The following is a 15,822-nucleotide window of genomic DNA, read 5'->3' as shown; positions in this document are numbered from 1 at the left end:
CAGCTAGCTGCACGATGACGCGGGGCGAGTCACAGACAGCAGGGCGGATGACCAGCCCCTCATTCCAAAACAACCCGACTTTGAGCCAGACAAATAGTCCCATTCTTCCAAGGAAGGATCAGCCGAAATCCATGGCTACACCTCATTCTTAGCCTCCACCTTATGTCCTACTTCCATTAAGGTAAAATCACATGTACACTATTCAACCTACGCAATTTTCAGCTACGGAAGTCTTTCACACCGCGCATACGTGGCTCGGTCTTTTTTTCCTTTCAGCAACGCAAATATGACCTGGTATCTATTAATATGTGTGGTGTGCAATTTCAGCCATCATGGAAATATTCATAAAATTCATGCGCTTCCCATACTGCTACCCCGGCTTTAAACCAAATTGCTCCAACCGACTAGCAACTCACCGCGATCGAGCGATGACATCAAACAAGGAACAGTGCAATTACCGGAAGGCGGCTTGAGCACGGGTGTTCTTAAGAGTCTTTTTGATAATTTCCTCCACTTCGTCCCAGTCCTTGGTGTCAATCCGCTGGATGCTGGTGTTGAAGTATTTCTGAATCTGGTTGAGCATCTCCCACTCCTCACGGTTGGAGATGAACGAAATCGAAACACCAACACGACCAAACCGACCAGTACGACCGATACGGTGCAGATAAGTCTGGAAATCCGCTTGGCGTGGAGCACGAGGGTTGCTTTGATGGATCTCGGGAATATCCTGACCAAGTGAATTAGCTTGTGTGAAATGGGACCCAAATCCCGGACACTTACGTAGTTGATGACCATGGAGACGGTCGAAACATCGATACCTCTCGCCAAGACATTGGTGGTGATCAGGACCTTAGCCTGTCCAGCGCGGAACTCGTCGATCACGGCATCACGCTGAGAACCTTCGATACCACCAGTCAGGGAGGCAACGGTGTGACCTTCAGCGACCATGCGCTTTTCAATCTCCACGGCAGAGGCACGGGTCTAATCGGAATTAGAATTAGCAGAAAACTTGTGGAGGGGCTTCAAGTCACAAACCCTGACGAAGATGATGGAAGAGCCAACAGTAAGAAGGCCGTAAAGCTGGACAAGATTTTGGTACTTCTCCTCCTCACTGGAACAGTCCAGATACAATTGCTTGATACCTTCAACGGTCAATTCTTCGTGCTGAAGAGTGATCTCGTTCGCATTCGGAGCGAACTTGGAGGCATATTCGTGAACGTGTGTGGGGAAGGTGGCCGAGAAGAGGACGACCTGAATGTCTCTGGGCAGCAGACTGCGAAGCTGTTAGTTATCATGGTGTCCGAAGTGGGAGCGACGAAACTGACGCCTTCACACGAATGCACTGATCGCCGAGACCCTGCTGGTCCAGCATGTTATCTGCCTCATCCAGGACGAGCACCTTGAGCTTGTTGGCCGCCATAGTGCGGCGCTTGATCATATCCATAACCGTTCCGGGTGTACCAACAACAACCGAGCACTCTAATTTGGCTGGGCGCGCATTGGTATCCGCAGGCACAGCAGTACCAATGGTCAGATTCTCAAGAAATTGACCCATGACCTGAATAACACCGACAATCTGACGCGCCAACTCGCGCGTAGGGGCCAAAATCAGTGCCTGGGGGGTCTTCTGCATTTGCTCGGTCGAGAGATCGATGCGGCTGAGAACATTGAGAGTAAAGGCAGCAGTCTTTCCAGTTCCCGACTGGGACTGACCGACGAGGTTCTTTGCGGGGTTGCCGAGTAAGAGAGGGAGAGCTCTTTCCTGGATCTTGGAGGGCTTGCGGAAGTTCATAGCCGACAGTCCTTTCAAAATACGAGGGTCGCTGATAAAGTGAATCGAAAAAGGTTAGCCTCATGGTGGCAGTTGAGCTTGAAATATGGCATGTAACGTACAGGCCAAGGTCCTCAAAGTTCTTGACCGAATAGAGAGGGTTGCTGGGGTCGGCTTGAAGATCGCTGAGCTTGACTTCAACGTTGTATTCCGGTTCCTGAAGGTCGGAGCCGTTCAAAGCGGCGGGCGCACCATCGCTTTGTTCGATCTTTTTGGGCGCTTCGGTGGACTCTGCGAATGAGGGCTGGATTAGCGTTGTTCTGGACGCGATCGACCGCGATGGAGGGTGACGCAGTCGCCGGGTCGAAGGCAGGTATGCCGCATGCTGTCCATACCTGCAGGCTGAGGTTCTTCGGGCTTAGAAATCCGGTCAGCGAGAGAGCCGCCAGCAGGCTGTTCGTCGGAGGCCATATTGAGCCAGAGGATTTGATGAAGACCAGTAGAGTGGAATTTGTGTGTTGTGGAAAAAGGCTGCTTGGATCCCAAATAAAAAGAGGGGAGCCGCGGGGTATTTCTATGACAAGCTGGACGCACGACAAGGAGGGACCAACGAGAGAAAACAAGAAGAATCAGAGCACGGGTGGAATCTTTCAAAGAGAAGATAGATGAAAAAAATCGACACGGGGTCACTCAGGACTGGCACCAGTTACAGTAGCAAAAGGCAGTTAGTAAATGGCAACCAGAGTGGTGGTTGTTGCTATGCTCATTTGCTCATCAAGAGACAATGACGGCGGAAAAACCAGTCCGGACCGCCTTTGTCCAACGCTATTCCTGTTTCGTTTGTAGGCCCCTTCCGGAAGGCGGTGACAGGCTCCAGACCATACGGTACCTTACTCTAGTGACGTAGCTCTCCAACATGAACGTGGCCTGACAGCCGCGTTCGGTATTGTATTCGGGCCACTGCATTCATCTTCCTTCCCCGCTTCCTTCGTTTGCCCAGCCAAACACTGAGAATTGCTGTCCATTTCGGCTTCTTCTGCGATTTCTAGCCATTGTCAGCGCTTGGTCGCACAGTAGCCTCTCTTTCCACGGGTGTTGGTGGTTTCATCGCTGCCTCCCTGGGTCTCCTGAAGACCGACACATTCCGGTTCCCCTGGTTTCGCATCCCCCTATCAGCAGTCTCCTGCGCCGTGATCTCCCGCCAGTCGATTAGCCGCCAGTATGGCTACCCCAGATGTCGCCCCTCATTTTGGGGCAGAACTTAAGGTTTGAACAGTCCTACCGCCAGCGAAGCATAGAATGAGATCGCTAAGAGCAGAGTCGAATAGGATGCCTTCAAGCCAGTCAACAATTGGGTATGTCCTCCCCGCATGTTCGTCCGCGCGCATCCCCCCGAACCCCCCGATCGTCGACCCGAGTTCCCGTGCTAAGTCAACGCTCCCCAGGTTTCCCATGGTATTGGGTGGTTGGACGAGATACAACAATTCTATCGAGAGCGCAGTGTTATCGAGAAGGAATATGCGGCCAAAATGACGGCGCTGTGTAAAAAGTACAACGACCGCAAAGCGAAGAAAGTCAGCACGCTGAGTGTAGGGGACACTCCAAGTATGACCCCGGGCTCACTCGAAAGTGCCTCGCTCACTACGTGGACGACGCAATTGACCGCGATCGAGGCGCACGCCGCCGAAAGGGACCAGTTTGGGACGGATCTGGTGGTACAAATAGCCGAGCCGCTCAAACAGGCCGCGGCGCAGTATGAGGAGCTTCGCAAGTGTCACGTGGACTTCCATGCGAAACTGGAGAAGGAAAGGGACTCTTCGTACAGTGAGCTGAAGAAGGTCAAGGGGAAGTATGACGGAGCATGTCAGGAGGTCGAGGCACGGCGGAAGAAAATGGAGAGTTCGTTTGACCACAGCAAAACCAAGGCCCAAGCGGCCTATCAGCAGCAGATCCTGGAGATGAACAACGTTAAGGTATGTAGTCAATCGTATCTGTTTTCATTTGCTAACATGAGCAGAACACATACCTGATCAGCATCAACGTGACGAATAAGCTCAAGGAGCGCTTTTACCACGAATATGTTCCAGAGCTCCTCGACGTAGGTCACCTCGTCGCTGTGTTGGCTTCGATACTAATGTTTTCAGGGCTTGCAAGACCTGAACGAAACCCGTGTAGCGAAGCTCAACTCGATCTGGGCGCAAGCGGCCCAATTGGACAAAAACTATCTCACGAAGAGTGTCGAGCATATGTCCAATCTCCTGCACGAAATTCCACGCAACCTTCCTCATCTTGACTCGCTCATGTTCTTGCGCCACAACACCACACCTCTACAAGAACCCGCCAACGTAGGCTTCGAGCCCAGTCCTGTCTGGCACGATGACGAGGCCCTTGTAACAGACGAGACCGCCAAGGTCTTCCTGCGCAACCTTCTCAGCAAGAGCAAGACACAGGTGCGGGATCTCCGCGTGGAAACAGATCAGAAGCGACGAGAAGTGGAGGCAGCCAAGAAGGTGCGCGAAGCTATTCAGCAAGGCAGAGACAAACGGAGTGAGGTTGAAGTGGTCCGGTCCATCTTTTTCTTGCAAGAGACGTTGCATGAGATTGACCGCAAGCGCCTAACGGCCGAAGTCGAGACATCGACAATCATGGCCGTGGTAGGTGATCTGTCGCTGGGGGCGCGCAATCACAATTTCAAGTCGCAAACGTTTAAGATACCCACCAACTGCGACCTGTGCGGTGAGCGCATTTGGGGTCTGTCGGCCAAGGGATTCGACTGCCGCGACTGCGGCTACACTTGCCACAGCAAGTGCGAGATGAAGGTGCCTGCGGAGTGTCCGGGCGAACAGACCAAGGAGGAGAAGAAAAAGCTCAAGGCAGAGCGACAGGAATTAGCCAACTCGACTCCGACTTTAGATCTGGAGCCGTCAGCATCCAGCGGACCGACAGGAGCACCTTCGCTCACGCGCCAAAACACCATGAACTCACTCAGTTCCGGCTATGCCATGAGCGCCAATCGTTCTTTGTCTAATGCAGCCAGTCTTTCCCCATCTACTGCCGACTTACCTGCCTCGACTCCGACACCGCCAGCTACAGACACCAAAGCTTCCGCCGCGGCTGCCAAACGGAACCGCATCCTAGCACCACCGCCAGCGCAGTATGTCAACAGCCCTCCCGCAACTCCAACCCTGAGTTCGAAACCAGCGTCCTCGGAACCTCGAGGAAAGATGCTGTACCCGTATCAAGCGCAGGGGGACGATGAAATCACCGTTCAAGAAGGGGACGATATAGTCGTTGTAGAGCCAGATGGTGAGTTACCTACGTTCCCATTATCTTTAGCTTCAACACCGCTTTCCATTCGCATTTTGCCTGGTCCCTGTCATTGTATTAACAAGCGAACTAGACGGATCTGGCTGGCTCCGCGTCCGCCACCCCCCAACTGGAAACGAGGGCCTTGTTCCAAGCTCCTACGTTGACATACTCCCTGCCGAGCGTCCGGCATCGACCTACTCCACCAACTCTTCTGCCTCCGCCTCCGCCTCCATCCTGCCCGCCGGTACGGGGGCCGGCAGCAAACGTATCGGCCCGGCCGTGGCCCCGCGGCGTGGGGCCAAAAAACTGGCCTACGTGGAAGCGCTGTATGACTACGAGGCGCGCAGCGACATGGAGTGGAGCATGAGCGAGGGGGATCGGTTCGTGCTGGTGAACCGGGATAGCGGGGACGGATGGGCCGATGTGGAACGCGGAGGCGTGACGAAGAGTGTGCCGGCAAATTATATCCAGGAGGTGTAATTAGATTCCTCGGTGGTGGGTGGTGGGTGGAGTTGGGATTAGATTCTCCTTCTTGGCTGGATTTGCGGAGGTGGGAGTGTTTGTTGTGTGGAGTACCTACGAGGGTAGGGTACAGCTACTTGAGCCAGCGCGTTGGATTTGTTGCGTGTGGATTCATGGTACGTCGAGGGGGGGGACAAACATATACCACAATACGAGCCTTTTGTTGTACATACATGTGAGGGTGCTCGAATAAGATGGAGATGGAAGGGGGCGTTTAGCCGCAGCTTGATCTACCACCACCGTTTTCATGTTGGAAGGAGGGCGTGAGTGTGAGTGTGTGCGACGCAAGGACCCAGCGAGACCTGTATACAATAAGCCTCTCTCAGAGAGCCATTCTGATGATATCTTTCCGACTTCAAGGTATATCTAGAAGTGATAAGCCAAATTGGAGCCATGGTTTCAGTGGTTCGTGGAAAGTGCGATAATTTTGTTCTATGATACATTTCCAATTGGCCATCGTCAACGCAGGACGGTCAAGATCGATTTTTCGGACGTATACTATGTCACAATCATCACTCACTCACTTCTTCTTCATGCCTGATGATGCTTTATGCTTCATCCTCGAATCCTCATTACTATCCGCTTCAATCCCAGCAGCAGATAACTTTCTTGAAACGCATTTGTCTATTGTCAAGGGTCCCGTTACTACTCTCTTCTGCCCACCAAAACTAAAGAAGCAATAACAGGAAAAGAGGGAAAACGGATCCACCACCCACCGCATAGCATACATAAACATTTTCAACGGTTCCAGCTCTTCAGATCTGGTATTCTCCCGTCCGTCGCTTCCCATGAACATAAAACACACAGCCGGCCACCGTTTCCATCTCGGAAGCTGACGTCCCGCCAGATTTCAGCATGAAGGGGGGAGAATCATGCTTGATGAGTTGAGCTGTGGTCGTTAGTTGATTTTGTGGTTTCTTGTCCTGCAAGGAGGATGTCAAGGTAACAATCATGCCTTTCGTTCGGGTTGTAGCATGGATATCCAATGCAGGAAGCAATGGGGATTTGAGGGAAAGTCTGCATTCTGAGCAGAGCAGTGATGCCACGGTTCGCAATAGTTCGTAAAATTCGATACATTTTCCTCAATCGTCTGGCTTGGAATTGAATGCAGACCTCCTTGATATTTACTATGTGGTATTGCATTGCGTATATATATATAGCATAGTACTATCCATATGTACGTACCAACCCGAAAGTATGCACACCCGTTTACATCACAATCAAGAGGCAGAGGACTGATTCCCCACCACCCACTGATTCACTCACTCACCAGTACCCATTCACAACAATCAACTCAGTGAAACCCTCCCCCGGAAGGAAACCGGTTCTGTAGTCCCCAGAAGCACTCCCTATCCATATCGACATCATCAATCGTCACGTTCGTCAGTCATAACATCTGCACAGTCAGGGTGACAGGCCCGGAGGTAGGAACCAACCGGCCCGTCGGCAAATGTTATACCGCGTCACGCAGGGCCGCCTCATCCGCTAACCACGACCAGTCACCCTGGAAGACGTCCGCGGGTAGGGCATTGACATCCAGATCTTCGAGGGCGTAGATGGCTGCAGCCGCCGCCGCGCTGTCGGCGAACGGGGACACCACGCCACTCCCAAAATCAAGGGGGTTGATCATGCTGAGGGAGGAGGGCATGTCGACCATCGTACAGAAGGATGGTGGGGAGGGGTAAGAGGTGGTGGTGGTGGTGGTGTTGTTGTTGTTGTTGTTTAGGTGGTACATTGGGCTGCTGCTGTCCGCGGGGCTGGTCGTTGCAGTAACGAAATCGTGGCCCTGCTGGTAGAGCTGGGATGAGGACGAGGACGGTATTGGTGGTTGTGGTGGTGGAGGTGGGCTCGAGGAGAGGGTCGACCGAAGACGACCACCACCACCACGACCAACAAACTCGCCGTAGCCTCCTACAGCAGGAGGAGAGTGGGAGTCGTCGCGTCTGGGTCCGACATCTCCTCCGCCAGTCATCGACGAGGGCGCCGGACGCGGTGCGATCGGCTTCAAGGAGCCCACGGAAGTGGAACGAGGAGATCTACCAGCGGCTCTCTGTAGCGAAGAGCAAGACGCACAAGAAACCCACACATCAGCCTAAGACTGTCTCTGGACAAGAAACGAGTGGGGTGTAGAATAGAAACATGCGGTGATGTTTAGAATGTTTCTATCTGGCATTCTTTGTTTGTGCCATGGTTGCAACTTTGCTAGATGCTGGAAAGTGAAAGGGGGGTTGGGGGGTTTTTTTGCCGGATGGTGAACGTTCTACTTTTGATGATTGACATTTGGCTTCGGCCTCACGTTTGAGCTTGGCGTGGTCCTCGGGCGCTTCGCAAGGGGTGCAGTTGCAAATGGAGCACGTTGCAAAGGGACGGCCTTTGCGGTTGATATGGATCAATGGTCGATCTGTAGCAGCGTGGAATTAACCTGGTTGCCCCAGGGCGACATACGTTCAACAACAAAGAGTAAAAGTCCAACTTACCATGGTGCTTGCAGGTAGTCACACGGTGACCGCGAACGCAAGCTTCACAGGCCCACTTTTCACCGTCGATGAGCATCCCTTGAAGATCGTATGAGTGAATCAAAAGCTGCCATGATTGCCAGGCGGGTGGGAGGATTTATAGGTGAGAGCCAACGAGTATGGGCGGGAAACCAGCGGTCGAGCGAAAACCGAGACAGAGAGGAGGCGCTTCTCTCCGATGGGGGAGATGAAGACTAGATGGAGCATTATTACAGAAAAAGGCAAAGCCGCATAGGGAATGGCCACAGCCACGGATCGACTACATGGATGGCAAGGACTGTCTGTGGACTGTGTGGTATACGGAGTACAGTACAAAAAAGCAGCTCGGTAGAGCAAGTAGCCAGAGCGAGCGGTGGGGGAGGGGGTCAATTTTGGGCCATCCAGGGGGAGCGGGGAGGCCAGTGGGCAATAGACAGGTCCTGAGCTGAGAGTGCAAGGGCAATTATTGCATGCGTGGTTTTTGGCTCATATTTGCCGCAATATGGGGGAAAAGAGAGTCCCGGGATGGAGCCAAAAGTCCCAGGCAGAGTGGGAAAAAAAAGAGGTAAACCGAAGGGGGTGGTGCGCCAGGGCCAACTTTTCGTCTTCCTCTGGCTCTGGCTCTGGCTGTGGCTCCCTCCCTAACTCTCTCGCTGACCGCGGATCCCACCATGATATAATCTCTAATAGAAACCGATTAGCATGCGGGATTTTCCCCAGCGAAATATCGTCTTTGTTGGTAACGAGATGCCGCATCCGTCTTAGTTGCGGGCAAACCGATGGTGCAGCAAATTCCCGCATACAATCCATCCAAAAGCTCCATAGTCACCATGAGATTTCTGCTGCCTTGGACTTACTATCTTAGAAGACTAGGACAAAGAGTCCAGTCTGATTGCGACCACCTTCGACAGGGGAAGTCCCGGTGATTGTTGAGGGCGGAGAGGCCAGCAATCACGAGCTGATGGCTGATGGCTGATCGGAAGGTAAAAGAGAGAAAGCAGTTGTTGACATCAGGAATTCGAGACCCTGGCTGACTGGCTGGCTGGCTGGCTGGCAGCTGCAGACCGATAAGCGTCGTAGCAAAAGCAAGAAGCTCGAGCCATGGGGGGGGGATGGAGGTGGCTGAGCAGCTTTTCATCAAGCTCCAAGCACGAGCCAATCTGGGCCTGCATGATTTTCACAGATTTCAGCCATCAATATTGGTTTGCTTCCTTCCCGGTCGGGACTTTTCATGGGCATCGATGGCGCCACAGCTCTTTTGCTTTTTCTTTCTGCTTGGTTTTTTTATTTTTATTTTTTTTTTTGTTTTTTGCTCCTTTTTCCTGTTGCTTCGTGCGGTGGTGAAGCACAGGATCGGATGCTCCGACTGGTTGGAAATCCAAAATCCGTGGCTTGAGGGAAAGTCATGTGACCGTCTCCCATCCGCTTTCCTCCTCAGGCCTCCGTCAGGCCATCCACTTCTTTCCTCCCCTCCGTGCATCGTACAGTTATCGCTTGGACCAGAGACGGGTCACTCAATCTACTCAGAAGACAGATACAACCAGAAAAATATCATTTTGAATTCGGTCCAGATACAATACAGAGAATTGAACGGGAAAGTCTGGCTATCTACCTTATATCCACAACTTCCGTCGGGAAGAGATCCCATTCACAGCCCATCTAGGCGTAGGTGGGCCAGACAGTGACGGTAGAAGTAGTCGTGGTAACCACCGCCTCCGTCGTAGTAGTCCAGGCAGTCGAGGTCACCCAGACGGTGGTGGTTGAGACACCAGAGTCGGCACTGGTAGCGACAGCCTGGTGGGCGGTCACAGCGGCCGAGGCCGAGAAGGTGTCTTCGGCATCAGTAGCATCATCGGTCTCCTCATCATCCTCATCGTCACAGTCGGGCAAATCCTCATCATCGTCTTCGTCAGAGGCAGCGGCAGAGCTGGTAGAAGAGCTAGTCTCCACGGCAGAAGTGGTAGTGGCCTCCACAGCAACGCTGGTGACGGTCGTCTCGGCAGTAGCCGTCGCAACGCTGACCGCAACCGAGGACTCGGCAGCAGAAGCATACGCGGCAGCGGTAGGAGCCGCGGAAACCGCAACAGACGAGCTGGCAACGCTAACGCTATCCGTGCCCTGCGCGATGATCCGCGCTACAGCAGCCTCCGCGGCGATCATGACAATAGCCTGGGTGTTACCGGTGGGCAGATCGGGGTGGATACTGGCATCGACGACGTACTACAGGATGGGATTAGCTCACAGTGTTTTGTCGCAAATGTCAGACAGGCAGCCTTACCAAGTTCTCCGTACCGTACACCTTGGTGTTGAGATCAACAACCGATGTACCGTTGTTGACACGTCCATCGTCCGTACCAATCTTCGCAGTGCCGACGTAGTGGTCACCGCTGCTCACCAGGTCCAGAAGACCGGAAGCAGTCGAGATTCCACTGACGGACCAGCCGGCGGTGGAGTTGTTGATGTCGCCGAGGAATTCCGTGAAGAAGCGGGTCAGGGCTTCCTTGTCCGCGGCAGTCGTCAGCCAAGGGTTGGTCTCGAGGGTGGTGGTGCCGGAGCTGTCGATGCCAAGAACACCGCTCGAGGTGGCGCCGTGGGTCAAGTACAGCTTCATGGTGATAACACCGTCGGTGCTGGTGCTGCAAGAAGCCTGGTAGAAACGAGTAATACCATCAGTTCCAACGTTGGAGGTCCAGAACTGAAGACGGTGGCCACCCTGGGTAAGGACACCGGAGCCCTCGCTGAAGAGCTTCTGGACCGCGGCACTGGGGCCAGGGATGACGCTGGAGGTGTTGAAGTGGGTGAAGTTGCTGTTGGTGTTGACAGTGACGGTGAACATAGGGTGGTCACGAAGGTTCTCGCCAACAGGCAGGTTGATCCACTCGGAGGAGGGAGGCAGGGTGATTCCCGTGCTGCCACTCTTGACAGTCTGGATCTGCTTGGTGGGGCCAATACCGGAGTTGAACAGAATGCGAGGAGTCGACATGGAACCAGCAGCAAGGACGACCTTACCGCCTGCTTTGAGGTTGATGATCTCGATGCCACCAGAGCTAGTCTCGACCTCGACACCTGTGACGCGGGCGCTGCGGCGTACCAGACGGCGAACCTTGGTGCTCAAGCGAAGGCTGAAGTTGTCAGCGTCCTGGACCAAGGGCAGGTAAGAGCGCACAGGACCAGCACGGATACCATTGCCGACATCCCAAGAGGGGTAACTGTACACCATGTGCTTCTCGTTGGGCTGCTTTTGGGAGTCCACGGACTTCCAGCCGAGACCCTTCAAGAAGTTGGAAAGGACAGTGTACATGCCCTGGTCATACCGCTTGCCGTCCGCCGAGGGAAGAGTGCTTCCAGGGTTAAGCTCGTAGAGACGGTTGGCGGCCGCCTGAACGTCCTTCCACTTCCAACCGGTGGGCCACTTGTCGTCAAAATCGGCCTCCTGGGGGTGGATGAAGGACTCGGCGTTGACGATGGTACCGCCACCCAAAACACAACCAGCCATGCCCGCAGTGTCGTCGCACAGGTAGTCACCTAGCAAGTCGAGGGAAGTAAGGGCACTGCCCAGAGCGGGAATGTCGAAAGGAGTCATAGAAGAGTTCCAGGAGAGGGCATCAGTGGCACCGAGCTCCGTGGTAGGAGCAACACCACGCTCAATCAACAGGACCTTCTTCTTGGTCTCAGCGAGACGCTCAGCGGCGACGATACCAGCAGCACCGCCACCGACAACAATGTAGTCATAGGTCGTGTTCGCGACCGTGGCAACAACACTGGCCGAGGCGCTGGCAGAAGGGCTGGTAACCGAGGCGGATGAGGAGGCAGTCGTGGTGCTCGAGACGGCCTTCGCGGCCCAGGTGGCGTAGCTGGACGACTTCGCCTTGGACAGATAGACTTCGAAACCACCGTAACCGGCTGCGTGGAAAGGCATGGCAGACGAAGCGGAGGAGGGGCTAGTGGGGCTGGTCTTACTGAGACCCCAGCCAAAGTAGTAGGTGGATTCAGAAGCACCGAAGGTGGTAGGCTCGCCGAGGATGCAGTTCTCGCACAAGAAAGTGTAGGTGAGGAATGTGCTGTTGATCGAAGTTCCCTCGGGGATCTCGAGGATGCTGGCATTACCGCTGTAGACTGCGGGGCTAGAGTAGGCACTGGTCTCACGCAGGGTTCCGACGGCGGAGTCACCGTTTGGCCAGGCTGCAATGAGGAGGGCCTCTGTCATGGACCCGGACATACTGACACCACCCCATCCCTTCGAGCTGTCGAGAGGCACACTCAGCTGACCGATGAAGCTCTTCTCCACGGTCTCGGGCAGCGCAATACCGAAACAGAAGCCCGTGTCCGAGTCACACCATCTCTGAAAATCCATGCCGGAGACGGAATCGCTGTAGGCGGAGGTGGTGGAAGAGGAGGCGGAAGCACCGAGCGCGGAGCCCAGGGCCACCGCGCCGCTGAGCAGGTAGGAACGCATCTTGAAGTGAATTGTTCGGGAAGAACGATCCAACAAGTGTTGCTATAGACCAGATAGGGTCGAAAAGCTACCTAATCAAAGGAAGACAAGAATGAGATAGGAACTGTGTCGGGATAAAGCTGGCCCAGCAGCAACCCGGAAAAGAATGGCGGCAAAGAGAGATTGCCCAAAGAAAAAAGAAAAAAGAAAAACAAAAGAAGGACCGAAAAGAATGGGAGAGAATGAATTGAACGTATGAAAGCCGGGAGAAGTCCATTCTGAGGCGAGCCACGGTATTCATATAGAATCTCCTAGCGACCGACGTGGGGGCAAAGTCGGCCATCGTGTGAGAAGAGCGGAGGCGTGAGGGTGATTTCAGGATGGTCTGAGGATAAGGCTAATGCGTGGAAGATATTGATTGTGGACACGCACGCCCACCTCGAAGGCGTCTAGTCTGCTCCCATCCAGGCATATCACTGTCTAGAACCCAGGCTGTGAGTGGCCTCGAGGCAAAATAAGCAATTTCCGGCGGGGCCTGGGCGTTTGTCGGAGCGCGGCCATGAGGTGGGACGTGCCAAGCATCACTACTCGGTACGTGTTTCATGAGCAGACATCGGTGGTTTGAGCGTAAGAGCACTCCTGGGCCTTGGCCGATTCAAGCTCATCTATATCAAACATCTTTCCAGCTGGAAGTTCGCGCCGAAGTGGATTGATCACAAAACCCGCGTCGCCTATTGGCCGGTCTCTGCCTGGGATGAATAATGAAGGTCTCCAGTGGTGAAAGACAGGCCCCGTTGCCAACAGTCGGGTTCCACCAGGTTCTGAGATCGGGCCGGCGTGATGATGGCGCCCAGAGGCATCTGGGTCTCACATTCTGCGACATCCGAGTCTTGGTTGATACCTGGAAAGCTCAGCTGTTTAACAAGGTGGTCGCAAGCATTCTGACCGAAAACAAAAATTGAACCACCTCGATACCGTGATCGGATTTGCAGAGACAGCATGATGATTCTGAGCATCAGTGTTGCGTCAAAACGAGGGATGTCACGCAGTCCTGAGACAGGGAAAGTGTCAGAAGTGATGGGGGATGGTGGGAGCGTGGGAGCGTTGGAAATTACCGCCGTGATTCGGGGAGGGGGAGGGGGGAAAGAGGGACCTCGGCCGGTCTCCAAGTGGGTCTCAAGGGGAGAAGAAAAGATAGGGCAACCCGGCCGACCCAACCGGCGAGAGGATCATACAAATCAATCTACTTAAAAACTTCACTCGGAATGGCAGATGTCAGCCTATGCAGGTTGATCACATTTTTTCCCTGATGAATTAGTTATCCCATTGCTACTCTACATGAAGACACAGGTGCGCTAAAAATGTAAGATCAATCAACTGTACAGCTGCCTTCTATTATTGCTCGGGTTGGCAGCCCGCATCACCATTCCCCCTGCTAGCCACCTGTTATCGTCAAGTACAGTGTTTCGACCAATCTGGCTGCATATCGACTATAAGAGAGAGGAGAAAGAGGAGAAAAGAGAAAAAGGATTGTCTTGAGAATTTGCAGGAGCACATATGCCCAGCTTGCAGAACTGTTTAAACAAGGACCATGCCAGCTCCAAACAGGGTCGACATGACAGTGACCAGCCCCACAAGGACAGGGGTCATGGTCAGGTGGGGCACCTGCAGGCCAGCAGCAGCGCCGGCGGAGCTCGTCGAAGTACCGCTCGAGGAAGAGCCAGAACTGCTAGTGGAAGAGGCAGAGCCGGAGCCGGGAGTGGCGGTGCTGGTGGAAGGGGTTCCAGCGTTCATGCTACCAGAGCCGGAGAATCCAACACCCTTGCCAGCACCCTCGGTCATGTACTTCTTGGCGGGCTCGGGAATCGCGGGCAGAGAATCGTTGTCAACATCCCAGTTGGGAGAATCCTTGGCCGGACAAGGGTTGGCGCCTCCAGTCTGGTTGTAGCCACCATCGCCCTCGGGGTTGCTAGTCTTGGCCAGAGCAGACTTGAGGGCATCGTAGTCGGCCAGAGTGCTGACCTTGCTATCCTGGATCTTAACGAGACCGTAGTTGCTGGGTTCCTGCGAGTACTCGTAGACCAGACCTCCGGAGTAGACACCAGTCATATCGGTGCTGTACAGGGAGCCGACTTCCTCGAACTTGCGGGTGTTGGTGTTGCAACCGTACTCGGACAGGAAGAGAGGGAGGCCGTAGCCAGTGAAGTTCTTGACCTTCTGGTCCCAGCCGGAAGTGGTGAAGGAAGAAGGATCGCACCAAGAGTAGTCGTTGAAGGCGAAGAAATCGCTGCGCTCGTCGTCGGTACCGCAGTTCATGTACTGGGCCATCTGAAGACGGTTGGTGTCGATATCGGCCTAGGAGGGCTCTGTGATTAATTTCTACATCTCCATTGCGTTGCAGTGGGAATGCATCTACTTACCGCAGAATATCCGACAGGAATCTCACGGTACTTGCGGCTGCGGATGTACTGACGAAGATCACGGGTAACTGCCTTGACGTAGGGGGCAGCACTCGAGGAGGGGCCATCATTGATAACCTCGTTACCAGAGAAGAAGGCGAGGGTATTCTTGTAGTTGGCGAACTTGTCGACCGTGGCGAAGATGTACTGCAAGTAGACATCGTTGTAAGAGGGTTCGGGGTCGGCACGGTTGAGAGAGTACTTGGGGGTGTTGACATCCAGGACCAGGTAGATGCCAGCATCTGCCAGAGCGTTCATGCACTCGTCATGGTCGGCGGAGTTGTCGACCGAGTAGACACGGATGGTGTTCAATCCGAGCTCGGTAAACTTGGCAATGTCGCGCTTGCAGCCGTCGGCATCGGCGATGGGATCGGCCAGTTTGGACGAACCACCGGGTTGATAGTCGACACCACGAATGTAGAATCGATCGCTACCCTTGAAGAAAGCATTACCCTTGACAGTGATGGGAGTCACATCGTCCCGGGCCTTGAGATTGGGAGCAGCCAACGCGCTGGAAGCACCGAGAGTGATGGCTGTTACGATAGCGTAGCCCTTCATGTTAATGGATTATGAGAGTCAGGGGATGTTGGTGAGTTGGTGTCAAGGTCTCGGAAATGAATGGAGACCTGCTGTGTAACTGGGGTGTGGTGAAGCCTTGGAAGATTGGCAGCAACAAGAAAGCAGGCGAGAAGAGGTCAATAAGACTGAACGAGTGACTTGAAATGGGGAGGGAAGAAAAAGCGAGTGATTGAAGGGATAACGGAGGAAAGAACCCAAGGTAGGGGAGAAAATGATGATGACGATGAAGAGAGAGAGGGAGAGAGAGAAAAA

General features: G+C 53.9%; 6 protein-coding genes across 6 annotated transcripts; 1 reads left to right on the top strand and 5 right to left on the bottom strand.

Annotated features, from left to right (window-relative positions):
• Window positions 1-260: 260 nt before the first annotated feature.
• dbp5 (ATP-dependent RNA helicase DBP5) lies at window positions 261-2,521 on the bottom strand. Its single transcript, XM_025575941.1, has 6 exons — window positions 2,167-2,521; window positions 1,894-2,062; window positions 1,326-1,823; window positions 1,036-1,273; window positions 781-981; window positions 261-727 (listed from the first exon to the last, which is right to left on the bottom strand). The coding sequence occupies exons 1-6, from the start codon at window positions 2,240-2,242 to the stop codon at window positions 455-457; spliced, it is 1,455 nt and encodes a 484-aa protein (XP_025427271.1). The 5' UTR covers window positions 2,243-2,521; the 3' UTR covers window positions 261-454.
• A 257-nt stretch (window positions 2,522-2,778) lies between these two features.
• BP01DRAFT_328058 (putative actin polymerization protein Bzz1) lies at window positions 2,779-5,733 on the top strand. The gene is made up of 6 exons (XM_025572929.1): window positions 2,779-3,037; window positions 3,100-3,126; window positions 3,217-3,744; window positions 3,789-3,869; window positions 3,916-5,077; window positions 5,172-5,733. Exons 1-6 carry the CDS (start codon window positions 2,993-2,995, stop codon window positions 5,558-5,560), a joined length of 2,232 nt encoding a protein of 743 aa, XP_025427270.1. The 5' UTR covers window positions 2,779-2,992; the 3' UTR covers window positions 5,561-5,733.
• Window positions 5,734-6,697: 964 nt separating this feature from the next.
• BP01DRAFT_360560 (uncharacterized protein) lies at window positions 6,698-8,003 on the bottom strand. Its single transcript, XM_025575940.1, has one exon. The coding sequence runs from the start codon at window positions 7,572-7,574 to the stop codon at window positions 7,056-7,058; it is 519 nt and encodes a 172-aa protein (XP_025427269.1). The 5' UTR covers window positions 7,575-8,003; the 3' UTR covers window positions 6,698-7,055.
• BP01DRAFT_264778 (putative Cu-dependent DNA-binding protein) lies at window positions 7,900-8,155 on the bottom strand (the record flags this gene model as incomplete). The annotated part of the gene is made up of 2 exons (XM_025571339.1): window positions 7,900-8,003; window positions 8,080-8,155. Coding segments are annotated over 2 exons (180 nt in total), but the record flags the coding sequence as incomplete, so codon positions are not given.
• Window positions 8,156-9,666: 1,511 nt separating this feature from the next.
• Window positions 9,667-12,908, bottom strand: BP01DRAFT_172505 (putative cellobiose dehydrogenase). The gene is made up of 2 exons (XM_025570782.1): window positions 10,376-12,908; window positions 9,667-10,317 (listed from the first exon to the last, which is right to left on the bottom strand). Exons 1-2 carry the CDS (start codon window positions 12,551-12,553, stop codon window positions 9,757-9,759), a joined length of 2,739 nt encoding a protein of 912 aa, XP_025427267.1. The 5' UTR covers window positions 12,554-12,908; the 3' UTR covers window positions 9,667-9,756.
• A 1,057-nt stretch (window positions 12,909-13,965) lies between these two features.
• gel1 (1,3-beta-glucanosyltransferase gel1) lies at window positions 13,966-15,816 on the bottom strand. The gene is made up of 2 exons (XM_025570781.1): window positions 14,953-15,816; window positions 13,966-14,887 (listed from the first exon to the last, which is right to left on the bottom strand). The coding sequence occupies exons 1-2, from the start codon at window positions 15,547-15,549 to the stop codon at window positions 14,111-14,113; spliced, it is 1,374 nt and encodes a 457-aa protein (XP_025427266.1). The 5' UTR covers window positions 15,550-15,816; the 3' UTR covers window positions 13,966-14,110.
• Between the last annotated feature and the right edge of the window lie 6 nt (window positions 15,817-15,822).

Source organism: Aspergillus saccharolyticus (assembly GCF_003184585.1).
Source record: "Aspergillus saccharolyticus JOP 1030-1 unplaced genomic scaffold BP01scaffold_49, whole genome shotgun sequence".
In the NCBI taxonomy this organism is placed as follows: Eukaryota; Fungi; Ascomycota; class Eurotiomycetes; order Eurotiales; family Aspergillaceae; genus Aspergillus; species Aspergillus saccharolyticus.
This window is presented reverse-complemented; position numbering and strand designations above follow the sequence as displayed.

What these genes read in the sequence shown, in the direction of transcription:
- dbp5 (XM_025575941.1), bottom strand. Translation starts at nt 2,242, where the DNA reads ATGGCCTCCGACGAACAGCCTGCTGGCGGCTCTCTCGCTGACCGGATT. An exon ending in CGAAGAACCTCAGCCTGCAG is followed by an intron (nt 2,063 to 2,166) that starts GTATGGACAGCA and finishes CCTCATTCGCAG; the next exon opens with AGTCCACCGAAGCGCCCAAA. An exon ending in AACTTTGAGGACCTTGGCCT is followed by an intron (nt 1,824 to 1,893) that starts GTACGTTACATG and finishes TCACTTTATCAG; the next exon opens with CGACCCTCGTATTTTGAAAG.
- BP01DRAFT_328058 (XM_025572929.1), top strand. Translation starts at nt 2,993, where the DNA reads ATGGCTACCCCAGATGTCGCCCCTCATTTTGGGGCAGAACTTAAG. An exon ending in TCAAGCCAGTCAACAATTGG is followed by an intron (nt 3,127 to 3,216) that starts GTATGTCCTCCC and finishes AACGCTCCCCAG; the next exon opens with GTTTCCCATGGTATTGGGTG. An exon ending in AGTCGTTGTAGAGCCAGATG is followed by an intron (nt 5,078 to 5,171) that starts GTGAGTTACCTA and finishes CAAGCGAACTAG; the next exon opens with ACGGATCTGGCTGGCTCCGC.
- BP01DRAFT_360560 (XM_025575940.1), bottom strand. Translation starts at nt 7,574, where the DNA reads ATGACTGGCGGAGGAGATGTCGGACCCAGACGCGACGACTCCCACTCT.
- BP01DRAFT_172505 (XM_025570782.1), bottom strand. Translation starts at nt 12,553, where the DNA reads ATGCGTTCCTACCTGCTCAGCGGCGCGGTGGCCCTGGGCTCCGCGCTC. An exon ending in TGTACGGTACGGAGAACTTG is followed by an intron (nt 10,318 to 10,375) that starts GTAAGGCTGCCT and finishes CCCATCCTGTAG; the next exon opens with TACGTCGTCGATGCCAGTAT.
- gel1 (XM_025570781.1), bottom strand. Translation starts at nt 15,549, where the DNA reads ATGAAGGGCTACGCTATCGTAACAGCCATCACTCTCGGTGCTTCCAGC. An exon ending in TTCCTGTCGGATATTCTGCG is followed by an intron (nt 14,888 to 14,952) that starts GTAAGTAGATGC and finishes GAGCCCTCCTAG; the next exon opens with GCCGATATCGACACCAACCG.